This window comes from Silurus aristotelis (genome assembly GCF_946808225.1).
Source record: "Silurus aristotelis genome assembly, chromosome: 25".
Taxonomy (NCBI): Eukaryota; Metazoa; Chordata; class Actinopteri; order Siluriformes; family Siluridae; genus Silurus; species Silurus aristotelis.
In genome coordinates, this window is record NC_139598.1 from 16670076 (window position 1) to 16698052 (window position 27977).

At 38.7% G+C, this 27977-nt stretch overlaps 2 protein-coding genes across 3 annotated transcripts in view; one reads left to right on the forward strand and one right to left on the reverse strand.

Annotated features, from left to right (window-relative positions):
- The window catches only part of rftn1b (raftlin, lipid raft linker 1b), a 94211-nt gene extending 78724 nt beyond the window's left edge, over window positions 1-15487 (forward strand). For both annotated transcript variants that reach the window (XM_083529513.1, XM_083529514.1), the window contains exons 10-11: window positions 7160-7235; window positions 9779-15487. In XM_083529513.1, coding sequence (XP_083385639.1) covers window positions 7160-7235; window positions 9779-10300 — 598 coding nt within the window. In that variant the 3' untranslated portion in view covers window positions 10301-15487. The remainder of the gene's footprint in view (window positions 1-7159; window positions 7236-9778) is intronic.
- A 6230-nt stretch (window positions 15488-21717) lies between these two features.
- Window positions 21718-27014, reverse strand: LOC310719703 (vitelline membrane outer layer protein 1-like). The gene is made up of 3 exons (XM_083529671.1): window positions 26758-27014; window positions 26544-26656; window positions 21718-22256 (listed from the first exon to the last, which is right to left on the reverse strand). The coding sequence occupies exons 1-3, from the start codon at window positions 26974-26976 to the stop codon at window positions 21947-21949; spliced, it is 642 nt and encodes a 213-aa protein (XP_083385797.1). The 5' UTR covers window positions 26977-27014; the 3' UTR covers window positions 21718-21946.
- Window positions 27015-27977: the final 963 nt, after the last annotated feature.

Consider the following 27977-nt stretch of genomic DNA (forward strand, 5'->3'; position numbering starts at 1 on the left):
GGGAAAGAACCACATATGGCTGGAAACATCGGGTGTACTTTTTTTCCATTTTTTAGGCTTTAAAAGGCAAATGATGTAACATTTTAGATTTATGGAATTTAGCAGATGCCATTAATCCAGAGCAACTTTCAATGATCTTATTCATACAACTGAGCAGCGATGATATTAAAGACCTTGCTCAGGGGCCCAGGAGTTGTAGCTTGGTGTGGCAGGGATTTGCACTCATGACCTTTAGATCCAAAGTCCAATGCCTTAACCAGTAAGCTACCTTTATAGTAGGCATGTGACAAAACCTCTAAATATCCACATATCTGTATCTCTATCTAACAAACGTATTGGGACACCTGATTTTCCAGCCATATGTGGTTCTTTCCCCAACTATTACCACAGACATGGAGGGACACAATTGTACAGGATGTTTTTGGATGTGGTAGTATGACATTTCCACTTCACTTATACTAGGAGACCCAAACGTGTTCCAGCATGCTGTACAAAGCCAGCTCCATGAAGATATGCTTTACATGGGATTTAGTGGAAGATCTCGAGCAGCCAGCTATAAATTTCATTCCTATCGTTCAAAGCCTAGATTAGAGCAAAGAAGATCAAAACCAGGCGACAGGCAGCAAAGCATCATGGCTTGGCAAAACATAAAAGATAGATTGAGAGCTACTGTGAGTGTAATAGTTTGTTCAACGAAGGTCCTTCAAATAGTGAGTTTTTGTGTGTAATTGGGAACACCTGTACTTAATCAGTGGAAGACGAACCAAAGTAGAAAAGTATATATATATATATATATATATATATATATATATATATATATAAGATTGGCCTCTAAAGTCTAAAAGACTTTCCTAAAGGTCACAGTGAGATTCCAAGCTTGTGTAGGCAAGAAGACTTAACCTGCCAACACACATTTATATATTACCTCCAACACATGGAAATTGCCTAGAAATACATATTTTTCTACCATTTATTCATATTTTTAGCTGCCATGCTTCATTATAAAGAATTTAGACTTCAACCTTGACATTTACATGCATCATAACATGACTGATGCACATACATTTAATTCCCTTTTCAATATATAGCGTCCTATCCATATATTTAACAAGTCAAACTGCCGAAGCCCTTCAGATGAAGTTCAAGATTAAACCATAAGTCTAGTTGTTTTGACATGCGGACAGCTCAGGAGCTGCAGCGTGATGGATGGTGAGCTGCCGCGGCGTCTCCTCCTGCCGAACCGCTGGAGAGAGCAAGCGTGGAGCTCAGACCTAGTTACTGGACTTAATTAGGAATTTATATACAATGTGAAATTCTTATCGCATCTTATACACATGATGAAATGAGAATGAAGGGGGGAGGGAGGGTGACTTTGAAAGCTCTGCTGTAAACATCTCATTTCCTGTAGGATGAATCCCTCTGTCCCTATAAGACTGGTCCAATAGTTTATCAATCCAAGACAAGTTTATGAATTGAATCCTTGGAGAAAGGAGGGATCAAGCTGACCTTGGTAATGACCTTAGAATTCGGGAAGCAGAAAATTGCATTGAAGGAATTGCTATATATTGCTAAAATATATCTGTGTTGAAGCAGAAAAAAATATTACAAGCTAATTAGCGAGCCGATGTGTTTAAACCAGATTGTAGAAATCATCAAGGGAAGAGCTTTGACCACATTGTGCATGATACAAAGGGCAGGTGTACTTCAGTAGGGAACTGATGCAGGTGATGACACTCCAGAGTAAAGAGGGAAGTTAACAAGGGTGCATTAAGAACCATACTGGACCCACGGTTTGACACCTATACCAGATTTTCCAACAAATGTGTCAAGTTCTAAACTCAAATGAACACTCTACAAGTGTATTTGACAGCAGTGAAGGTTTTTTTTTGTCCCACTCTCATTTTTTGGGTTTTAATAGGTGAATGATGCAACATTGACCAGACTGTAGCATTTAGCTTTAATAGCAGGAGTGTAACAATGGCGCAACCTTCAAATATCTTCATATCTGTATCTCTTTTTATATTATGTGAACACCTATTTATCCAGCCATATGCGGTTCTTTTCCAAACCGTTTTCACAAAGTTGAAGGCATAGAATTGTATACAGAACGTCTTTGGATGCAGTAGCAATACATTTTCCTTCACTTGAACACGGAGACCCATGTTGTAGCATGATTGCCAGCTCCATGAAGATCTGCTTTACATGTGTTGGAGTGGAAGATCTCCAGCTATAGAACTCCAACCCTATTGAACATTTTTGGGATGGATCTAAACGCTGACTGCACCCCAGGCCTTCTCACCTCACCGACACCATGTACCTGACTTTACTAACACCCTTGTAGCTGAATGAATTTCCACAAGCATCTTCCAAGAAGAATGGGGGTTCTTATAAGAGCAAATGGACTAAATGTGGAATGGGATGTTTAAAAGCACATGCCAAGCTTATGGTCAGTCACAAACCTTTGGCTACATGACTGATTAGCTAGCTAGCTAGATAGCTAGCTAGCTAGATAGATAGCTAGCTAGCTAGCTAGCTAGATAGATAGATAGATAGATAGATAGATAGATAGATAGATAGATAGATAGATAGATAGATAGATAGATAGATAGATAGATAGATAGATAGACATTCTTTAAACTGTTAAAAAGATATCGAAGGAAAAAAATCTGTTTCAAACACCCGACCTTGCTTTGACCATTTTACAACAAATAAACAATAAACAAACCAAACAAAACCATTAAGACCCATAGACATAATTTCACAATTTAATTGAAGTAACTTTACTTGTACTTTAGTAGCATATATTTAATTAATAATTTTTTCACCTCTCTCTCTCTCTCTCTCTCTCTCTCTATCTCTATCTCTCTCTCTCTCTCTCTCTTTCTCTCTCTCTCTCTCTCTCTCTCGCTCTTTCTCTCTCTCCCCTTTTTCTCTCTCGCTCTCTCTCTTTCTCTTTCTCTCTCTCTCTCTCTCGATATAAATATATATATACTGGTGAATGTGAATCAGGTGCAAAGATAATGTCACGTATTGCAGTGGCTGATGGAAACTGTAGTCTCGGGTCTTTCAGGCATTACCCTGACAGCTATCTTTAGGATAAGATATAACTTTATGCGTCCCACATTGGGGATATTTTCACAGTGGGGAAATTGTATCTGTCTGGAGCAAATCTTTTCATTCTGAATAACACAATTGATATTCCACTACATCCCTTCTGTATAGCATATAACAAAAATACACACTATATTGTATTTTGTTTAGAGAAATATTTATGACAGAGCCTCCAAATCTCTTTCCAGTGTTCGGAGGGTTTCTCATGATGGTTAATTAATTCAAAGCTGTTTCTGAATCGCTAGTCAAACCTCAGCTCCACCAAATTCCAGTCGATACATTTCAGCGATTCTTTCGGCGTGTGTTTGACACGGCGGATTGTCACCGGAGCAAATTGATGATCGCCGTAACCGTCCCTGGAAGCTTCTCGATGTATACGTGCACCGCACGATCCTCCATCTGTCATAACTCCACCCATGTTCAGCTGATCCCTGAGCACTTCTCCCCCCTCATCATCCAAATGCTGTCATGCCTTTCTACCATTCCACTGTCTCATCTGATTAATTACGGGCCTATTTTAAACTTTACCGAAAGCCACGACGCAGCACAGGACAATACGGCTAATTAATCAGAGCTGTCCTAGATTCACGAGACGCCCCGCGCTTTGTAGTTGCATACTTATAAATCTCGTTTAGTAATTAGGGACGTTTAATTGTCTGCTTCAAATCGTCGGAAGGTTTGGACACCTAAGAATTGTCCTACTGTCGGGCCACGTTTTCGAATAAATAATCAAGACCTCATTGTTATGCATTGTGTTTCGAAGATTAGACACGCCAGTTCATTATGTTCGAAATTGCTTTCGATGCCTTTTAATTAGGTCTTTAATATGAGTGTAATAATAAGGTGTGTGGAGTATGTGCCTAAAAGTTTAGGTAAAAGAGGTGTAGCCTATATGTTTGTCAAGTGATTGAGGGTCTGATATAAACCAAGGCATTATCAAACCTAGCCACCATCTGGACATGTCAGTCTGAATAATGGTGATGCAGCTTATTTTAGTCCCAGTGGTGGAGGTGTGGTCTATGTGACTGTCAATCTTAGCATTGGAGACCTGGTCTAGATAAATTAAGGATAAAATAAAAGTGGTGTGTTCAGAATTATACATACCATAGTTTGAAAGACATGTGGCCAAGAGTGAAAGCGTGGTGGTCTAATAGCCAATCAGGTGTGCCATAGAGTGAATGGGGTGTGATCTAAAAATGAAAGAGGTGTGGCCTAATGTGAATGACTTGTGATCTTGAATAAAAGAGGTGAACCCTACAAAAAAAAAAGATACATTCCAAAGTATGAAATGCGTGTGGCCTAAAGTGAAAGAGGTGTGGCTTAGAGTAAAAGATGTGTGGTCTGAAAAAAAAAGAGGTGTGGCAAAGACAGAACGAGGCATAACAGTGTAAAAAAAGTGTGACCTAGTGTGAAAGAGGTGTGGTTTATAGTGAAATAGGTGTGGTTTTGAGAGTAAGGGGTGTGGTCTGAAATCAAGGTGTGCCTACGTTAAGAAGTGGGTCCTGGAGTAAATGTGTGGCCTTAATTATTAAACCATATCATCACATTACATCAAATCAAAAAAAAAAAAAAAAAATCATATGATATTAGATCTGCTTTTAAATGTCTTTCATAAAAAAACATTGTTGATAATGTACGCTACGACCCCATCTCTTCCATTTTGCCGTCTGTACAAATGTTAAGTGTGCAACATGGACAAAAAGGATTTTAAAAAAAAAGACATACTTTGCCTTCCCGGCCATTCGTTTCCATTTTAATAGGGTAAGATCTTTCTTTCCAAGAGTCTTATTTTCCTTTATTTGATTTTCAAGCAGGAAAGATTAAACATCAGGCATGAAGGGAAAGAGAAAAGCGGCAAAACGGAGGGCAAACGAGGCGTTCGGTGTCGATTGCCGTCTCGTGCCACGGATACGAGGCCTATTTGATGTCGGAAAAATCTCATAGGCTGAGTCGAACCGTGGGTGAGCATGGCACTGTGTGAAGGTGGAGGATTTTTATTTTTTTCCAAGGCTTGACCACATTAGGGACCCTCTAAGTGCTTTACTGCTCAGGGTTATAGCGAGGAAGGCGGGGGGTGAATGAGAGAGGGGGTTTGAATGAAGAGAGAGAGAGAGAGAGAGAGAGAGAGAGAGAGAGAGAGAGAGAGAGAGAGAGAGAGTGAGAGAGAGAGAGAGAGAGAATGGGGGAGGGAGAGGTGGGGGAAAAGGGAGTTTGAGGGATATGAAGAATGTTTAGAAAAACAAGTCAGTCTCCTCAGAGGATTCCAAACCTTATTTGAAGTGTGTGTGTGTGTGTGTGTGTGTGTGTGTGTGTGTGTGTGTGTGTGTGTGTGTGTGTGTGTGTATAAATATGTGCGCATGTGTGTGTGTGTGTGTACTCTTGGTTTGCACTGCTCTTGAGGTTTTATATGAGTTTATATGACTTTTATATAAGTTGGGAAACTCAGAGCACAGGGTTCAAACTTAGCTCATCTTCAATCAACACCCCCCCCTCCCCTCACACCACCCCAATCCAAACCATACACATATTACAGAATAAAAGAAAAAGAAAAAAGCGAACATTGCTCGAAGGAAGATAGTGCGTTTTCCTTGTGCATGCTTTCTACCAGATTGCTTCCCTTCACATTCGGCTCGTACGGAAACTCTGCATGCTTTGACGCTGACAATCTGAACATACCGCAAGCCGTCGAATGTTTAATAATAGTGCTGAAAAAAATGGCAGTGTACAAATAGTAACCGCTGAGCTTTACTGCATGAACATCAAAAAAGTCTGATACAACGGTGCGGTGGAATTCTCGACTCTGATTGGTCGCCAGATGTCTGATTTTAGTTGAGTCACAGGTTTATGTTCGAGAATGCCTCTGTAATTGTTGATATGGAGAGATTTTCTGTCAGGAGATTTTACGTTTTGGAAGGATTTTCCAGTGTCAGCACCTTCTCACAGTCTGAGGAGCTTCCTAACAGCATCCTGCACCACCACATCACATAACATCCTCATTGTACCATATCTGTTTCCTCTCTATATATTTATATACTCCTTTATATACTGTATATCAGTATATTTATTGTTATCTTTCAGCTATAATAAAAAATAGTTGTAGTAAGTGTTTTATCTATCTATCTATCTATCTATCTATCTATCTATCTATCTATCTATCTATCTATCTGTCTGTCTGTCTGTCTGTCTGTCTGTCTGTCTGTCTGTCTGTCTGTCTGTCTGTCTGTCTGTAATCCAACCATCTATCTATCTGTCTTTCTATGTTACTTTCTATAATAGCAAATGTATGCTGTGAGTTAGAGGTGGTAGTTTAGTGGTTAAGGGATTGGACTTTGGATCTGAAGATCATGAGTTCAAATCCCAGCCTCACCAAGCTGCCACCCCTGAGCAATGGCCTTTAACTCCTCAGCTATATATATGAGATAAATGTAAGTCGCTTTGAAATTCTGTAAGACTGTACAGAGGACCACGTATATAGGTGTTATACTGTCCTACCCAAGCTGATGTGTTTGTTTTTTGGCAATTACCAAAACAACAGGATGACGACAAGGAAAGTTCACAATTTGAACCCAATCGATCCTGAGACAATCGTTATTATTGACTTCTCACTTCAATGTTGAATAAACCCAGCATGTACAGTAGCATACACACTTCCTATTTAAGGCAAAATGCTGCTTGTTGTAACCAATCAGGAAACAAACATACAGTTGTTTATCAGGCCACTGCTGGAATTAAGCGTTCAGTCGATACACTGTCATTGTGTGCACGAGCGTTTCCGAAAAGATAATCCAATCTGGTTGAAAACGCTTGGTCACTTTTTCTGGAACATTAAATCTTTAAACATTTTCCTTTATTGAAGGTGTAGCAGATTAAAAGTAATCAAATGGCATACAGAGACGGCTGAAAGATAAAGCCCTTCGAAATCTTCTTAACGAGCGTCCGGCCTAAAAACGTTTAAATCGCTGAGCCTTGGCTAATGCCTTTCCCTTTGCTCATTTTTTTTTCTTACTCTTGTGCTTTTTTTTCTTTCTTTCTCTCTTTTTTTCTAAAGTGACGGAAGCGTGTCCACTAAGCAAATCGTGTTCTTCCAGAGACCAACACTGCCCCTCAAGAGGAGACACTCCAAGGTGCTGAGCTTCTCGGTTCATGCTCTTTTGCACACACACACACACACACACACACACACACACACACACACACACACACACACACACACAAAAATAAGTTTTCTTACCCAGCTCCAAAACCTTTTCTCCAAGGAATTCTCACAATGCATCCCAAACATTCAGAAGGAAGGCTAATATACACCAGGGTGCAAAAGTAATTAATAACATTTGTTTCAGTGTTAATTAGTTCCAGTTGAATACACACTATATTATAACACTATTGGCTTTGGACTCGTCTTATTCTACAACAGCACCAGGGAGAACGTCTGTACCACTAGACAACAATATGAATTAAATAAATGTAACACTAAGAAATGACCAACACTCACCCCAGAACCTATTGTTGTGTCTCTAGACTCAATTACAGACTTAATTACAGAATAAAACATGAATGAACTTATGCGATAAAACAGTTCAGGGTGTGATATTGAGTTCAGAACGATGTGAGCCTTTTAACACAACAATCTGCCAAATGGCTGATTTATTATCCTGAGTGCCATGTCATACTTTAAGTCTATTCATCGTTATATTTACAGTGGCTTTGGAGCGTTTCTCAGCTCCGAAATAAAAGTTTCAAAACTACTTGTTCAACCTTCACATCATGGAGTCACTCGTGCACAACGTAAAAAGCATTTCCCGTTGCTTTGCACCAACTGCGAACCCAAGCATCAGTTCATCGCATAAGTTCATTCAGTCTCTCAAGCTTCTTGAAAAGTCTTCAATTTTTCATAAACCTTTTTTGTAAATGTGTCTTGAATCGTTAAATTGTACAGATGAATCTCGAACGCCATCAGATCAACTAATGAGCTAACTAGCTCTCTTAAATAGGTCAAATAGGTCTCAGCTGTTTTGGAGCATTTCTTAGATCAGAAATAAAATTCTCAAAACGACTTGTTCAACCTCCACATCTCGAGTCGCTTGTAGTGTACGTCATAAAATCAATTCTCGTCCTTTTTGAACAAATTGCGAATGCTTTGTTACATTTAATCAAATGAAATGTTTATGTCATGTTCATGAAAATATATTATACTGGTTCTCAATTGAATAGTTTTAACTGATAAAACATCTGGGCATTAGTTCATTGCATAAATCACTGAATGCAAAATAAATAAAGCAGCTGTCAGAATCTGTCAAAATTACTTACCTTCTTCACATTTCTTTTACAGTCGCTTTGGAGCTTTTCTCAGATCAGAAATGAAATTTTCAAAACTACTTGTTCAACTTGTACTACTTGTAGGGGGAGTGGTGGCTCCAGCGGTTAAGACGCTGGGTTGCTGATCGGAAGATCTGGGGTTCAAGCCCCGGTATCGCCAAGCTGCCACTCTTGGGCCCTTGAGCAAGGCCCTTAACCCTCTATGCTCCGGGGGTCCCTTACGAGGGAAATATTAAGGTCCGTGACGTGGGGCCGCCTTCCCGTGGGCTCACCACCTGCAGGAGGGACCGTAAGGGACGGTGCTGTGAGGATTGGGCAGCAGTCGAAGGCGGGGGCCTGCTTAGACTGCTGCTCCCGCGACCCAAATTACGGATAAGCGGGAGAAAATGAATGACTTCTTCAACTTCCACATCATAAGAACATTTCTTGTTGGTTTGATCAAATTGGGAACACTTTGGTACATTCATTTAATGGATTGTGTACAAGTGTCTGCTGTTTCCTATATTATCAGTTGTTTATGTTCATGCTGATCAAAATATATTATACTGGTTTCACCTGAATAGTTTTTACCCCCAAAACATCTCGGCATCAGTTCATCACATACGTCATTGAATGCAAAATGGTTGTGTATTGAATCTTGAATGTCACTAATGAACATGAGTGAACGGCATCAGATCAACCAATGATCAACTGGTTCTATAAAACAGGTCATATATATATTTATTATTATATTATATATTATATAATATATATTATTATATACACAACTAAATTTGTGGCGTTGAAATTCATAGATGCCGTACAGAAGAAATTCAACTTTTCAATCGCTGTAATCCAAACCCGTAGCTTACTTTTGAGAAAAGTACAGGTTTTTGCAAGAACTGTTGCTGTTTGTTCAAATTGTTTTTAAGAAATTTATTTTCTGGTTTGCAAACATTAAAGATGATTCGAAAAACGCTCCAAAGCAAATGAGGAAAAATGTAAATAGACTAAACGAAGCATCGAGGCAAATTATTGATGAATTTTTGTTATCGAATTACTCCTGTTACTCAAGGAATCATTACAGCTCTAATCGACACAAATACTTAATTTGGAGAAATGAGGATTTTGAGAAAATTACATGCTTTCACAAAAAATCAAATGTGTTGTGCTGTTTGTGCAAATTGGTTTGAGAAATGCTCCAAAGCAAATGAGGGAAAAGTGCAATGTTCCTGAACATCTGTCAAACATCACTATATCAATATTCGCTTATCTCGAGTGTTTTTGTGTAGAATACAGGATACAGGATACCGTTTTCAACCTTGATTGAAAGCCTTGGTATTCTTCCTAACTGTGACATCTTGTCTTCTAGAAAATCATCTTCAGAAGCCGAAAGAACTCGAGCAAGAACTCGGTAAAAGACACGCTCAAAAACAAGAAGAAAAAGAATGCAACAGAAAAGGAGCTGGACGATCAGAAGATCCACGATGGTGTGGGAAAGGAGAGTAAAGACAGCACGGAGACTGCAAATGAGAATAACGGTGAAAACGAAGGAGGAGACAATGCTGAGACAGATGGAGAAACGATGGGGAAAGAGCGACCAGATCAGGAAGAATGGGAAGAGAAAACGGAAGAGGTAGAGGCAGAAGTGAGGGGAGAGACGGACGGGAAAACACTGACTAATGGAAAGCAAGAAGAGGCAGGTGATGAGATAGAGACACTCTCTGATGTAAAAAATGGAGAGACGGAAGGTGAAGAGGTGAAGAAATGTGGAGAGGAAAACTACCATCTGCATAATGGCTTGGATGAGCAAGAGCCATCAACCAATGAGGCGCAAGCTAAAAATGAACACGGCACCGACATCGAGCACAATGTTCCGGCCAATCAGGAGTAAGATTTTTGTTTATCCTGTTTCTGAATGTCAAACAAAAACCTTGTCTATTCTCGAAATCTGCGCTTTGGAGTGAACATGAACACTTTCTCACTGCGTCTGCAATTCGCATCGATATAGGCACTGGATTTTAAGACCACCTGAGGATGTGTATGATGTATATAAGGAGCTCGTGACTGATGATGATGACTTTATTATTCACTTTGCTCTCGACTTGTTCGAAATTCGACTAAGCAGCAGATCCATCCAGTGGACCTAATTAACACGAGGAATGGCGGAGGACGTTTTTTTGTTTTATTTTGCGAAAGGCAATCGTTCTGAAGGAGATACCGTCACCTCGTTTTGTTTACAGTCTGAATATGAATGCTGAGTTGCCAGTTTACCAGGATCGGCAACTTTCGAGCCACAGCCGGTGACCAGTTTATCAGGTGGGACACCAGTCCAAAACCAAATATTATAAGTCCAAATATGTCCACTATTTTAATATTACTCATAGAAAAGTAAAAAAACCATCGAATGCATGCAGAAGCAATCACAAGCCCCAAGGTATCCTACTAGGATCATTTGTATTGTGAAATATGTTATTAAAGACCATTAAAAAACACATAATGAACAATTATGACACATTACAAACCAACAGGAACCAATTAAAAAATTTACCATACCTTTGCTGATGTTGAACTGGTAGAAAAATCCATTAGATCTGATCAAGCCATCAAAATGCACCCAAAACAAGTCACTTCCCCCTTTTACATTGTGTTATTTTAGTATTTCCTGCTATTACAAATCATCAGAAACCACCAGGAACTAACAGATACCTGACCAGCCTTACTCTACCCCCATTAATCAATGGAAAGAGATCGCCAAAGGACCACATCTGACCAGATATTGCTTAGGGGCCCCTTCGGTGATCCTGTTGAACCGATAAATGGGGTGGAGTAATCCAATAGAAAACCATAAAGCCATCAAATGCATCTAGCACCGGTTTCTGGTCCCTTGGTTTAAAGCTAGGGCCATTTATATTGCGATGTTTTAGTGTTTTCTGGTGATATGAAGCATTTTAAACCACCAGGAACCAAATAATCGATGAAGAGAGATCACCGAAGGACCATGGTGTTGAACTAATAAGTGAAGGAGAACGCAATAAAAAATCAAACACATCCAGTTTCTGGTCCCTCGGTTCAAAACTAGGATGTCATATTTCAGTGATATTTTAGAAACCACCAGGAACCCAAAGAAAGTGGTTACTGTAAAAAGTGCATTTCGAGCAGTAAATATGAGTGTATATGTAAATACGCTGCTGTAAGTGTAGTATCTTGGACCTCTATAGTTGCCCAACCTGATAATAATGGACAACCGTCTTCACGAAAATGCAGATCCACCTGATAAACTGGCACCTCATAATCCCACAATGCACACTGAGCAGAATTTTGAGCTGTCAGCATTAGAGGAACTTTTCTGCGCCAGCCTGAAAGAAAGCGTTTTCATATTTAGAGACAATCTACGCTGACTCTGCAACGGCGGTTTCTTTTGTTGTTGTTGTTGTTGTTTTCCTTTCGCTGTCTTTCTGACTCACCGAGGTAATGAATGTCAAAATCCCCCCGATGTCTGCAAAATCTCCAGAAACCAAAATTAACAGCTCTCAGGAGCATGACAAACAAATGAGGTCCTAACCCTCTCTACCACGAAGCAACTGTTACTACACAAGCGGCGAAACATCCTCTTTTTTTTTTTCTTTCTTTTTTTTTTTTTTCCCAGGCACCTAAAACTAAATGCCTGTGACCTTTGGAGCATCAGAGAACAAGGACGCACCTATTAGCTGAATGTCACGACCGCTCATTTATTTGTAACGAGTGACGGAACCTCGTTCAACTCTCGATTTATAATTCGTTTTTAACGCTCGGGCGGCAGATGTATGCCGTCAGACGTCTCAAAGCGTGAATTTCTGGCCGTGTTAAAGATGTTACGATTTCAGATGAAGAGTCCTGTCAAGGGTGTTTGAAGTTGGCGCTGTTCTGCGCTCCTGGCAGTCGCGGCTGAGGGGATTACGATGAAAAAAAAACAAGGGGAAGTATTTTAGCGATCACATGACGAGTTGAATGGAACTTCCCGGACTAAGGATTAAGCTCGGGAGTCGAAGCGATTTTCCACAGAGAATAACCAGTGACGCTAACGATTAGCACAAGACTTAATCTGCGCTTGGGAAAGTGGCCAAGCTAGTGCTTTAAATGCTAGTTTATTTCTTATGTCGAGGGAAACAGGATAACACATAAACGCGTGTAGATTGCGGCTTTACATGCGGTCATTTATCCTGGCTCCTTGTTTTCTTGCGGTCCGGTGTCCCTCGACCAAGTTCGCTTCGTTTCTTTCGAGATGTAACGCGTTTTTTTCTCACAATTCGGAATAAGATGAGAAGTGATACGAGGTGTAGCGTATACATGAAAAAGAACCGCACTGTCATATCGTATCATTGCAGGGTTCGTGTAATACCGAAGTTATACTATACATTATATGGGCATCTACATGGAGCTTGCTTTGGGGTCTTGTCATGCTACAACAGGTTTGGGTCTTCTAGTTTAAGTGAAGGGAAAAGTTCATTCTCAGCAACCACAGACATCTTATACAATTGTGTCCCTCAAAAAAATCAGGTTAGGTGTCCTGAAACTTTTGTCCATTTAGTATATTTTAATTGACTTTAAGGAATTAAAGTCTCAAACTCAAACCATAAAAAAAACTAATTTGAAGTGAGTTTTAATAACTTAAAAAATACACAAGAATATTTGAAGAAAAAAATAATATCCCAGTTAACATTTTCTAATAATTGTGTATAATTTTTACACTAGTTTCATAAATCATCTACACTAAATATAGCTAAAATGTGCCTTATACAGAGATGGACAGTTTTCTCACCCAGATTTAGCATTTTGTATTCACAGTGGGTCAATAAACTCAACAACCAGAAAAAGAATCTAAACTACATCAGATCAACTTTTCTCAAAACAAATATAATCGCTCTACGTATGTGCTGTAAACTGTAATCCGCACTACTTGCTTTGAATCCCAGCGCATGCTGCACTACACGCTTCAGCTGGTTCAGAGAAACAATATTTTGCTAGTCGGGTAAGTTAGCATGTCAGCGTAACATGTAACTTTTTTTTTTAATTGTTGCAAATTTTTACTCACTTATAACTCAAATTCTACTTCACCGCAGACACACGGAGAGAAAAATTAAGATGCTAGCAAGACTGACAGCGAAGTATTTTCCACATGATCTGAGGAATAAACACCACTTGCTGACATTTCAACGAACAAGAAAACACAATTAGATTAGATTTTTACAATAATCCTATACATTTCTCAGTTTCATTCAACTTAGTCTTAAATGCACTAAACTAGCTAGCGAGCTCATAAATATAGTTATGTTCTGCTAGCTCCCACTATTTATTTGCCTTCCAGGCATTGAAAACACTGGCGTTTGCCTTTGTGTTGAGGTTAATGAATTTATGATTTGTTTATCCCTGATTTTTATTTAAATTTTTTGGACAATAAAAAAAAAATTTGCATTTAAAAAATAATAAGAAAATAGAAAACATCCCAGTAACTACTACGAGGCCTTTTTTCTTTTTTCCTTGTTTTTCCAGGGTTTTTTTTCCGAATTTTATTCATTTCATCTTTGACCAACAAAAAAAGGAAAACCTTTGAGTTTTGATACATTCCGTATAAACCTGATTAAAGCAGAGCCTCTCTGTTCGTGTGAAGGTTTCCTCGGTTAAACCGATGCTAAGTGACCTTTTTCTGTCTTGTGATGGAGCTCAGTGTTACGTGTTTTTTTAAATCATGGTTACGTGTTGCCGTTTTTGTCTCTCATGACATTTTTAATTACTACACAAAAACAAGTAGAAGAAAAAACTCTGTACTTATCATGGCTCATCCCGAGCACTTTTTAATGCTGTACTGATAATTGTTACGTTCTCCTGACAGGTGGTTAAATGTACTCAGTGTTCTGGCGTTGTCTCGTGCGTAATTCAGGCTGTCTGTCATACGCTTTGTCTGTGGTGCTGAGATAAAATTCGTTAATGACGAATAGCAGTCAGGTCTAGAGTGCTCTCTGTGAAGCGTGACTACCTGAAAGGGCCTTAACCAAAATCCGCCGTGGCTACGTAGATTCCTGACGTCGAAAGGGGACGAAAGCGCGTTTAGACGAGGAATGCTTTGTGTCTGCTCCGTTGTGTTTAACATACACATCTACCACCTTCAGAGTTTTCTCATTTGTTATGCGTACATGAACACAGTCGCGACCTCGCCGTCTTTCCGTAAAAGGCGCATTTCCATCTGGTCGAATCCTCCTCCCGCAAACGAGCCAGAGAGAAAAAAAAAAAAAAAAGAAAACAAGCGTAGGAGACGAAGGATAGTGACATTTACCCCTCGCTGCGGCTAATGGACTACTCGACCCCCTTCTGGAATGTTCTTGCCCTCGTGGACAGAGCTAATATGCACTTTGCTCGTTTTTACGCAACCTTTTCATGTGTCAAAAACTGCAGCGGTGCAGAGAGAGGTCATTACGCATAATAACTCGTGGTTCCTTCACTCCATTTCCTGTTTGCTTTGTTTCCTGGTGTGCTAAAAAAAAAAAAAAGAGGGACCCAGGCAAAGGGCCATGTTACTTTTCTGGCTTTTGTATAAAAAAAAAATAAAAATGATGCTATTCTTAAAAAAAAAAAAATCTTTTTTTGGAGGCTGTCTGCTTTTTTTTGTATTTTTTTATTTTTTTTTGGAATATTATTAATATTATTGTTGTTCATTGCAGCCAGTTGTATAGCATTATCTCCACAAGAGCAGCCTGTAAGTAATTGGACATGATCGCTTTCATGTTGTTGTTGTTTCCGGGACACTGGATTTGTACAATAAAAAATAATGACCATGAGATTAACGTGCAGACAGTCAGCTTTAATTACAAGGGTATTTATATCTATATTATGAGGTAAGATTTGGGTGTTTATTCAGCTTCAGCAACATCCAAGACAGAGAGATAAAGATTTTTTTTTTTTTTTTAAGTGTGAATTTCCAAGTATTTACAGTCTGCATTGTATTTTCATGTCCTCTGTACAATTTGTATATTATAAATATGATTTATTTTGGTTTTGGCGTTTGAGTAATTCTAACATAAATATTCTAAATATGCTTATTGTACCCTGTGGTTTGTGTATTTATTTATTATGGCTCAGAAATTTTGCCTTCTGGAAGTTGGTAAGTAAACTAAACTAGCTAAAGCTGAAGGAATTATTCACTGATTCGGGTATTTCAGATACAAATTCGCATTTGTACCTTCATCTTTATCTTTATCTCTAGTTCTTGAACACAAGGACATTCCTCACTTTATTAAAACAGTAAAAGGAGACTATTTGTGAAATGAGATGTTTAAAAAGCACTACTAATACTAAGTTCAGGTGTCCACAAACTTGTGCTCGCCAGAGTACAATTCACAAGCTAGTTTGGGACACCTGTATATTACCCATAATGCACTGCCAGGTAATAGTGTTAATAGTGTTAAGAAAAGTTTAAAACCAAATTTAAACAAAACATCAGCTTAAGTTGACTGAAACATTGCTAACACTCATGAAAAGTGCTTGATGAGGTTTAGCTGAAAGCAGTAATCAAAGGAAAGCGATGAGTCATGCTAGCCGTGATCATTGCTAGTCACATTTTTTCTTCGTCGTGTGTGAAACTTCTTCTTACGGCTGCTCACGTTAGGAGTCGCCACAGCGGATCATCCGTCTCCAAGTCACTCTGTCCTCTACATCTGCCTTTTCTAAAACAAACACCTGCATGTCTTTCCTTACCACATCCATAAATGTCTTCCTCTTTTCCTCCATCCTCAGCATTCTTCTACTGCTGTACACCATCTCAATCGCAGCAACTACAACTCCAGCTCCGCCTTCTGTCTATTGTTAATGCCCAGCTAACAAAGCATTTCAATCTTCACCAAAACCTGCTTTTTCCATGTTTATAGCATTAATGAATTATAAACAAGTACATTTTTCAGTCATGACCAAAATTTGATTCGCTCTCATTTAACAAATCAATTGATTGAGTCAATCATAGACAAAATTTGCTTGTGCATTGCCCATATATATATATATATATATATATATATATATATATATATATATATATATATATATATATATATATATATATATATATATACAGTAGAACTTTGATATTCACGACCTTGACACTTGCGACCTCAACAGTTCATGACTTTTTATTTGGAACCGGACTGAGAGTAACTCACAAATCATCCGATAGTTCGTGAGAAGCCGCTAATGATGCTAAGCCAAAAGAATCAACACAAATCACTAACTGCTGAACACTGTCTCAAAGGACACGTCGTAATGAGGTTGTGTTCTAATCGCCTCGAGTAGCACTCTCCACCTGCACACATTAAGCCTCTATGTTCTCTTCAAAGCTCAGACAGTTTTAACCACGATCAGTTTGTTAAGACTCCGAGTTCAGCCGAGTGAAAGCGTTCCAGCAGACATGGGAATCTCAAAGGGGACGCGAGTCTATAAGCTCGATCACGCCAGGTGCACTAACCACACCGGCCACAAGCAATCAATGCTGCATCCATTACTGAAACGAGTCTAATGATGCTTCGGTTACTCCGAGGTTCTAAATAATGTATACAACACGGTCAGTTCATCACGAACGAGCTGAGGAACATGACCGTGCTCCGGGATATGTGGCATTATTTAACCTTCATTAGTTTGTGGGAAATTTTAGTTTAGATCCAAATTTGATATTTTAAATAGCCAAAGCTTGAAAGATCTCACCAAATGTACACTTTATATACAGAAAGTATTGAGACACCTGATTTTCCAGCCATACGTGGTTATTTCCCAAACAGTTATCACAAAGTTCAAGACATACAATTACATCGGACGTCTTATATTTTCACTTCACTTGTGCACAAAGCCAGCACTGAAGATTTGCTCTACATGGGTTGGATGTATGTGGAACATTTACATTTACATTTGCGGCATTTAGCAGACGCCCTTATCCAGAGCGAAGTACAAAAGTGTTTTGAGTCTCCAGCAATGAATAAATCTACACTGGTACACAAGATTACAAACTTTATATAAATATAACTCTTGATTTCTACAAGGCAAACTTGGAAAGTGCTCATTCGTTTCAGGAAGAGGTAGGTCTTCAATCGTCGCTTGAAGATAGTCAGAGACTCCGCTGTACAGACATCTAGCAGAAGTTTATTCCACCACCTCGGTGCCAGAACAAAGAAGAGCCTTGAAGTGTACTTACCTCTCATTCTGGAGAAGGAGGTACCAGTTGAGCAGTGCTGGAGGATCTCAGACAGCGTGGTGCAGTGCGAGATGTGATGAGGTCACTGAGGTAAGATGGTGCTGGTCCATTTTTGGCCTTGTAGGCAAACATCTTCATGCTACTGGAAGCCAGTAAAGGAAGCGCAGCAGTGGGGTGGTGTGGGAGAACTTGGGCTGATTGAAGTCGTGCAGCTGCGTTTTGGATCATTTGCAGTGGACGAATAGCGTTCAGGGGAAGACCTGCCAGCAGAGACTTGCAGTAGTCCAGACTTGAAATGACAAGACACTGAACAAGCACATGGTCAGCCTGTGTGGAAGATCTTCTGATATAGAGGTCCAACTCTATTGAACACCTTTGGGATGAGTGTTAATGTGCTGACTGCACCCCAGACCTCCTCACCTTCTCACCTACATCACTACCTGACTTTACTCACACACTTAAGGCAGAAATCTCAAAATAAATGTTGAATGTGATGTTCAAAAAGCACATAGGAATCATATCACATGTCCACAAACTTTTGCTAGCCAGAGTACAATTCATAGCAATTTTCATAATTTTCAGAAAAGTCAAAAGTTTGCTAGCGAGAGTGTGTCAAGAAGAAACCTGTGGTTTGGGACTCTAAATACCATTAAGAAAAAAAACTTGTCATTAGATTTGTTAATTGTAATTTTGCTAATTCTCATGAAACATGTCCTCGATTAGGGGTTTAATTGAGAGCAGTGATTAATAGAAACACTGAGTCATACTAGACTTTAGCTTTTCTTTGTCGAGGGTGAAATTTTTTATTACCTTTCTCTCTAGAAACTCTTATTTCTGAGTACAGGATGCTAAATTCTAGCTTTGGAAGCTAGTAATTAGCATGTTTAAATGTGGGATGGAAACAGAACTGCTCTTGTTCTGATTGAAAGTTATGATTATAATAATAAATCCGAGAATTTTATTTAGAAAAGAAATCACTCAAAAATCTAAAGATAAAGCGTTTGAATCCCTCAATCTCTAGAAGGTCATAGTGCCCCCTAGTGGTCGGTTATCTTCAGTGCACTACACAGTATCAAGTATTGATTTATTGTTGTTTGGTTGTTGTATTTTTGTTAAAAAAAAAAGAATTTTTCAAATATACACTTACAGGAACAGGTCTGGCTCAGATGTCTGTTTTGTACCGAGCTTTATAAATAACATAATCGGATAATTGAGTTAGAACAAAGCCCACTTCGGAGATGAATGCCGGTTTATTTTTAGACATCCTTCGGGCCGGTGTGTTGTATAATTTTATTACGTTGTACTTCAATACTTTGAGTATTTGTAAATGCAGTTTATGACCTGTTAGGGGACTGTGGTACGTTTATAAACAGGGCTTATTAGAGGAAATAATGGTATTTATGTTGACTTTGGTTTTAACATTGAATACAGATTAGCGTCAGTCTTTTAAATCTGATCAGAGAAAAGGTCACAGGCAAAAAGGATTCAGGAAAAGAATATCCAGGGTGTGAATTACGAGCAGGTTTCAGACGGGTTGACTAGCACTAAAAAAATCCAAACAATGGTTTTCGGGTATCTGAAATATGACTTTAAATATATACAAAATAACTTTTTTTATTATGTTTAAGTGAGGAAGGTAGCTAACATGTTTAGCCGGGAAATGTATCCCTGTTTCCACTCCCATATAAAAGTATTATTTTTTTCTTACATTACATGAGAAAAAAAAGGTTTGTGAATACCTGAGCATAAGATCATCTAAGAAGATGTTCCACTAGATTTTGTATGAGACTCATTCAGCCACAAGGGTGTTAGTAGTAAAGTCAGGTACTGAGGTGGCATGAAGAGGTCTGGGGGCGCAGTCAGCGTTCATCCCAAAGGTGTTCAATAGGGTTGAGGTCAAAATTCTATAGAAGGAGCTCTTCCACTCCAACCCATGTAGAGCATATCTTCATGGAGAGGGGTATTGGTTTGAAACGCATCCTATACAATTGTGTGCCTCCGGCTTTGTGGTAACAATTTAGAAAAGAACCACATATGCCAGGTGTCCCAATGCTTTTGTCCATATAGTGTCTGTTATTTACTTTAGTTGTGTATAATGTCGACTGAATATATCTAATTATCTCTACCAAATTCTCTATAATCTAAAGCTAAAATAGATTTTAATGCTAGCGGTATTTGAAAGGGGAAAAACCGCCATAGCTGCATATAAACATCAATTTAGCTATGCTAGATTTAGCCAAGTTAGCTAACTGTTCATCTCGCTAATTCAGTATGTAATGAAAAATGAACACTAGGGCGAAGTGATGAAGCAAAATTACTGTCCCAAAGTTGACTATTTTCCAAAAAACACATGTTCCGAAGACATTTATTCCTCTTTGACCTCAGCAATATGCTAATTAGTCAAATTATAATACAAAATATAATACAAAAAGACATTTATGTATTTTTCATTAACCTGTAGTAGTTTTTATGTCTTGTTAATATAGTAGCTGTCATTTCTTTACCACTCTCTACTTTTATCACTTGATTCTGTATCCGAAGATTCTGGATTCGAAGATCTTCGATGAATGTGAACACTGACTAGAACCCAGACCTCCTCGCCTCACCTTTGTCTCGATGAGCAGAAATGTCCACAAGCGCACGTCAAAATCTAGTGAAAACATCTTCTCTGAAGAGTGGAGCTTATTCAAGCATATACAAACCGTATACCCAGGTGCATGGAGGTCCACAAACTTCCATATTGTGTTTTTACAAAAGTACAGGAGTGGTCTATTTTACCCTCCACTGCTATTAATGTAATATATCAGCGTTAATTGGTTAGCGTTAATGTGCACCTAAAAGATGAAGGTGACATTCTTCACATTTATCTTCACATTTTCTTAAAGCATTCATTTGCCATTGTTTGCTTTTGACGCTTCAGTTTTAGAAAAGAAAATGAAAAACCCCACACCGAGTTTGTGTGATGTTGACTCCCTGATCCATAAATCAACAGAAGCAGTGTGTAAGATAAGGACAGCGATATTGAAGTGTGTTTTCAATCACAAGCAAAAGAAAAGCTCTTTTTTTTTCATGTCTCTGTATCAACTCGCAAGGGCCCGGGATGTGAATGTGAACGCTCATTAAACAACTTTCAATTCTAGAGGGGGAAAAGAATAAATGAAACCTGATGTATATTTAATTTGGGAGTCTTCTGTTTAACATTAGAGGTGGCTTTGTTTCATTTTCGAGCAATACAGTTGTCAACTGTAAAAATATCGTATAATCCAATCTAATATTTTTTAGCCATGCTGGCTGTAGTTTAGTGGTTTAAGAGATTGGACTTTGAAGCTGAAGGTTGTGAGTTTAAATCCCATCCATCCCAAGCTGCCACTCCTGGGCCCCTGAGCAAGGCCCTTAACACCATATCTGCTCAGTTGTATGAATGACATAAGGACATCTGCTAAAGGCCATAAATTGAATGCTGTGATGTAAATAACAGCGTAGGTGACTTGTGCAAACATTAATGCAAACATTAGTGATTAGCCAACTAGTGATCAATTGCTGGCCACGCCCACTAGAGTTTGCATCAGTTGAGGATGAGTGGAGCAGTGTTAGAGGATGGAGGGATGAGGGGACAGCGGCAGAGGATGGAGGGGTGAGTGAAGGATTAGTAAAGGATGGAGGGATGAGTGAAGAAGAGGTAGAGGATGGAGGGATGATCTATCTATCTATCTATCTATCTATCTATCTATCTATCTATCTATCTATCTATCTATCTATTTAAACATAGCCGTGGTAGAGGATGGAGGGATGAGTGGAGCAGTGGTAAAGGATAGAGGGATGAGTGAAGGATTAGTAAAAGACGGAGGGATAAGTGAAAAAGCATTAGAGAATGGAGGGATGAGCAGAGAAGAGGTAGAGGATGGAGGGATGAGTGGAGAAGAGGTAGAGGATGAAGGGATGAGTGGAGAAGAGGTAGAGGATGGAGGGATGAGTGGAGCAGTGGTGGAAGATGGAGGGATGAGTGGAGCAGTGGTGGAGGATGTAGGGATGTATAAAAGAAACATTTCAGAATGTTTCAGAAGTCAATAATTTTCGCTTAATTGAGAATAGAAGAGTTAATGTGGAGCGAAAGAAACTATTTAATGTTTACATCAAATCAACTAATTCTGATTCATTAATACTGGAGATCATCGGATTGTTGTCGATGTGTCAGATGTGTTGTCAATGTCAAAGAGCATTTTGAAATGTATGAGAATAATGAGAATTGTTGCTCTGCTCATCATTTTATCACCTTTCAATGCGTTTAGACATTGGATATGATTTTTTTTCCAATTTTACTCTAATACGATCTCACTGCTGGTTATTGGTGCAGCAGTGGAAGCGCACGTTGTTGAGGGACGAGTCGTCCAGAGCGCCCTGGTACAGCTCCATCTTGGTCTGGATGCCGCAGATGCCCCCGTTATGACAGACGTCACTCCAGTCTCCGTACTCGCCCCAGGACATGCCGCGACCCTCCACCGTCGGGTTGCTGCTGCAGCGAAAACGGATGTTGTTGACGGTCGTGTCGTCGCCAAAGATGCCCAGGTGTGGCTCGACACGGAGCTGGAAGGCGCTCAAGGTACCAGTGGGACACCACTGAGGGTCTGTCCACTCACCAAAACTGAGGAGGACGAAGAGGTTCGTTACAGCAGAAACATCAACATGTAGTAAATTTGTTTGCTAGATTTAATTCTAGTGGGTTTGTTCATGATTGAGTCAGTCTCCATTAATTTGGCAGACGCTCATCCAGAGTGACTATTTCATATATACAAATGAGCAGATGCGAGATAAGGGCCTTGCTCAAGGGCCCAGCAGTGAGCGTGTAATGGTGGTGTTGGGGTTTTGAACTCACAACCACGCTACCACTTCTCTGGTGGATGTGGTAACTCAGCTGATTAATTTTTGCACTTCTGATCGAAACGTCGTTGGTTCAAATCCCAGCACCTTTAAGCTGCCACAGCTGGGCCCTTAAACAAGGCCCTTAAGCCTTAATAGCTCAGCTGTATATAAGAAAAAATTTACAGTATTTTGCACTGGATAAGGGCGTCTGCCAAATGCACTTAATCAGTCGCCGACAGATTCAAATACAAGCCCTTTTTTATTAGATGTATCCAGTGTATAATTTTGTCCAATAATCGAACCTTAATGCTTCTTTCCAACATCTGGTTAACTGCTGCATGTTGTGAACGTGCTGCATTGCGTGCATTGAGGATGATTGATTATCAGCCTAAATGCAAATTAATCTTCTTAATGAATAAAAGGCACAGCAGGGACAATTACATATATTCTGAATTGTTGACTGTATTTGATTAAACATTGAAACATTCGAAATTTCATTCATTTGGGGACGAAATATTTCTAGTTCTTATTAGGGAATTAGATCGAATGCGTTCCCTGAAAGATTTTCGTCACGACTCTGTACCATGGCTGATGGTGAATCCTGCAAGGGAGCAGACTTAAGTTTGGCTCATGTTTTATACATGACAGGAAGTCACACTGTGTCCTAAACCACATCACTGAGTCTGGAAACTGTCACTGAAGAACAGGATGTGGTTCGATGTGGATAGGAAAAAATCGGGGGAGTTTTTCACAGCTTTCATGCTCCGATCCAATAAACAAACACCGAATATGTCTAAGCTACTGCGAAATCATTCAGACCAAAAAGAAACGTGAATTGGATTTCTCATTATAGATCCTTTAAGAAATATAATAATTTTCAATTGCCTGAGAAAACGAGGATATATTTTACTTTCCCACACTGGAATCCGAGAGGAACCTCATAAACAATCATTTACATGCATTTTGTCTTTGGGAGATGGAATGTTGACCTGGAACCAGTTTCGTGACCAGTTTCTATAAAACACAGATCCAGTTTTACGATAACGATTGATACTTCCTCCAAATTGGCAGTTATAAACCAAGGTTGCCGGTGTTCATTAAACCATGATTTTATCCAAAAACAAAATTTTCAGATCTATAGAATTCACCACAGTTCAGTAATTTCATGGGTAGTTACTGCTCCGGTATCTGTTACAGAAAAACTGGTCTCCAGCCTAACAGAATCCCAGTGAGACACAAGTCTAAAATCCCAACACCAGTGTCTACTTAATCATGCAGACTACATCTAATCAATGCTGAGTCCATTACTGGCCATCTCTAATGATCTTTCAATTACCCATAGAGATTGGACCTTTACCCTCTTACTTCATGGTATTGTTTGTAATTATTGCACTGGGGTGATTGGGGTGGGACACTACAGTATTAAACATTAAACCAGAGCCAGCGGTGGAGAGTTACATTTAGTCGCGTTACTGCAATTGAGTTGGGGGTTTTTTTTGTACCTCTACTTTTTAAAGTTTGCTTTTATTTAACTATATTTTGTGTATTGTAATTAACTAGATTTTAAATCATATCCGTTACTGACTAAGAAAATAAATGAAAGAAAAATTATTCAAGGGAAAAGAAAATTGCACACATGCCAAGCCGTCGAATCGAAAGTTGTTCAATGCGTGCGCTCGCTGTCTGAATTCAGAATTTTGCGATTTCTCTCATTATCATAAACAACATTATAACAGGATTTGTTTGTTTTTTTGCTGTGAAAGTGTAAACTCACACTAGACTCATGGACCGTAGTGTTTTTTTTACTTAATTGTAATTTTTAAAAATTTTTTGTAAAAAAAAAAAAGTAACTGTAAATATTTCTTTTAAAATGTTAACGTTTTACTTTTTCTCGAGTAGAGTTTTAGACCGGTAACTTGTACTTAAATAAAAAATTAATTAAAGTAACAAGTATTTTTATTTGAGTTGAATATTTTATTACTCTTTCCACCGCTCTAGAATTCTCACTTTTTTGCAACAGAAGCTCTGACATTTGCAAATCACGGGTTTATATTAATGTTGTGGTTTTAATACGTTTTTAAAGCGACGGCTTACACAAGGATGTGTTTTTCCAATGCTGGGTGCAATCGCTGATATGGTGAGGGGATGTTTATTGAGCATTTTTATGCATCCAATGGAAATCTGACACACAAAACATTTGTAATATAACAAACTGTCTTTTTTTTTTTTTTGGTTTGCTTCAGATAAGTTTAAAAAAGAAATGCATCTGGAAAGTAAACAACATTTTATAGATAAGGAATTAGTTTCACTGTTCCATAACATTAAATATACTGTAACTATAAACAGATAAAAAGCACAAGTCGTTTTGTAGTTTTAAAAAAATGAAAGAATTCGTTAAATGCCTTATTTTATTCCCTCTCAAATAGAAACTTGGCAATCATGAAAAACACCCAGTCGTCTCTATGCTTTAGAAGTGGGACAGTGTCTGTGATTCTTTTGCCTTTTTGATGTCAATAGCTAAGTGAGTCATCCTCATTTCACTATTTCAGCTGGTTTAAAAACAATACGCTCAAGATAAAATATAAAAATTGTATAATATAAGGCTTTTGCATTTCCCGATTAAATTACGGCATATAATTTGCCGTATATGGCATGGATATACAGCATACGGCCGCTTTTTCGTAATTACAATGTGAGAAGTTGCAATAACAGAGGAAGTGAGAAAAATCTCAAAAGTAGGCCAGGATCCTGAGGGTTCAATAATTTATAGGAAAAGTCACTTTATCATGAAAGAGCTAGAAATTTGACAGCACTCCTGGATATGTGGAGCACCGTGGCATCATTAGTTCGGCTCCTAAAATCACCTGGAACTTGCCTTCGAAGACCATCATTCTTTTGTCTACAGTAAATAATAACCCTGTAAAGTCTCGAGGCGTAATTCAGTTATTAATCTTCAAGACAATTATTCAGAAGCTGAATTGAAAGTAATGGCAAAGGTGAGAAATGGAGGCCTGGACTTGGGTTCGGCTCCTGGGAGTTTAACGGGTTAAATAATAAATAGCGTTGTTGGTTTGCTGCCACATAACAAAAAATGCCATTTGACAAACACACAGATGGTTTTCTGGTGTCCCAAACCTGAAATAACATTCTGGATCATCTGGTTCTTATATGCGAGGAATAATGCTGCATTCTTTGGAATTCAAACCTCTGATGGGTAAATTAATGTAGAAAGTCTATAAATGTTTCTCAACCCTACATTTACAACATGGCTTCCTTATTTTTAAATGAGTTATTAGTAGTATTTCACTACAAGCACAATAGTTTGTGGAAACCTGACCATAAGATTGGTATGAGCTTTTTTTTTTACGTTTCCTGTTTAGTCCGTATTTGCAGTTATAAAAACCTCCACTCTTCTGGGAAGATGTTCCACAAGATTTTAGAGTGTGCTCTTGGAGATTTGTGGAGATCCATTTAGGATGTTAGTAAAGTCAGGTGGTGATGAAGGAGAGGAGGCCTGAGGTGCAGTCAGCATTCACACTCATCCCAAAGGTGTTCAATAGGGTTGGAGCTCTATAGAGATCTTCGACATACATCCAACCCATGTGAAGCATATCTTCATGGAGCTGGTTTTATGTGATGGGGCATATTCATGCTGGAACATGTTTGGGTCTCCTAGTTCAATTAAATGGAAATTTGATGCTACAGCATCTAAAGGTAAAATTGTGTGCCTCGATCTTTGGGGTAACAGTTTGTGGAAGAATCTCATATGGCTGGAAAAGTCAGATGTCCCAAAATTTGTGTCCTAATAGTGTACTTTTGATGAAAACACAGACTCGATATTTGGAGAAATCTATAACACTGCACATACAGCTCACTGTCTTGAGACGTGAGAGTTTTTTATAACACTGACTTCCTTAAAATACTGACCTCAAACCATAATTTTTTACTTAATATTTCCTAAACAAAATATTATAATTATGATTATAATTATAATGATTGTGATATCTTAGATTTTTGGAGTTTTCTATTAAACATTTCAAATATTCATTGAGGTTTTAAAGGAACTCACTGTCCAGTATGGGACTCCACACTGTAGACGAAGCGACGGTCATCATTCTGGACGCAGAAAAGACGGATTCCGTTCAGAGCCGTGTCATCATTTCCATACTGGTTAGGCTCGACCTGTATAGAGGATCTTCTTAGCATACGCAGATATGCACTACAGATGGATTAGTAGACATTTATTCTGATGATCACATTGATGAAATGGACGAAATTGTTACCCTCAGGCTGAATCCCGTGGCATAGAAGTTGACAGGACACATCTCGGACCACATCCAGATTCCGAATTTCTCTCCATTGGGCACTGTAAGGATGGAGGTGTAATTTCTGGACGCGAAATTCACCCCGGCACGAATGACACGAGGTTGATCGTCGACCTCGACCTCGGCGGTTGAGGCCAGAGTCAGCAAGCAGAGAAGGGAAATGTAAATGAAAGCCATGGATACAGTTTCATGAACACGTCTGCTCTCAGGACATGATGGGTTTTTATTAGTAGCGCTCACGTAACTAGAACGGCTTATCACGGGTTAATCATTTATTACACATGGGCTTGGGAAGACACAGCTGCCACTGGACGGTGTTTGACTTTTACATACGCTTTTTCCATCTTACGCGCAAAAACCATGTTTAATATATTTGCATTTTCAGTTAACAGATTAAATGCTATAAAATGACAAATTAATGTGCACAATATCTGTGGCTTTTTTACATTCTGATTAAAAAGTCTTTCTATCTATATTTGTTTAACTGGGCTGCCCTTCAAATGTACTTTCATGAAGCATAATTTCGATTCCTATACAGTGTAAACATTTAGACATTTGATGGGGCAATTAAATATTATTTTTCCTTATTTAACACCATTTTGTGTTTTTTTTTTCTATTTGATTTCTTTATTATCTGCAGGATGAATAGTGATTAGACTACAACATAAAAACAGCAGGTGTTCAAACACCTTTCCGAGGCAGTGTACACGGTATTATCTTGGTGTGGGGAGGGGGTGTGGGTGGAATGAGACACAGGGGAGAAGTTCTTAAATAACCTATATTTTAGCATTTTTACTTGAATTACCTCATCAAAAAAGGTAATGGTAGTTCTGAAGTAAATTGACAAATTATTATTATTATTAATTCTACAACCCCAATTCCAAGAAAGTTGAGACACTGTGTGAAATTTAAATAAAAACAGAATGCAATGATTTGCAAATCTCATAAAACCATATTCTATTTACAGTAGAACAAAGAAAACATCAAATATTCAAACTGAGGAAATGTACCATTTTAAGGATTATAAAGGTTGAATGCACAGTTTGTAACGTCATCCACAAATGCAGGTTAAATCTCTATCATGCAAAGGAGAAGACATGTGTGAACATGATCCAGAAAAGCTCATTTCAAAAGTACTGATGCAAAGTGGAAAACTGTTCTGTGTTAAGACAAATCAA

Excerpts from the sequence above, each read along its gene's own strand:
- LOC310719703 (XM_083529671.1), bottom strand. The coding sequence starts at position 26,976 with ATGGCTTTCATTTACATTTCCCTTCTCTGCTTGCTGACTCTGGCCTCA. Across the intron at positions 26,657-26,757 it reads CCACGGGATTCAGCCTGAGG|GTCGAGCCTAACCAGTATGG; the intron begins GTAACAATTTCG and ends TCCTCTATACAG. Across the intron at positions 22,257-26,543 it reads GTGGAGTCCCATACTGGACA|TTTTGGTGAGTGGACAGACC; the intron begins GTGAGTTCCTTT and ends CGTCCTCCTCAG.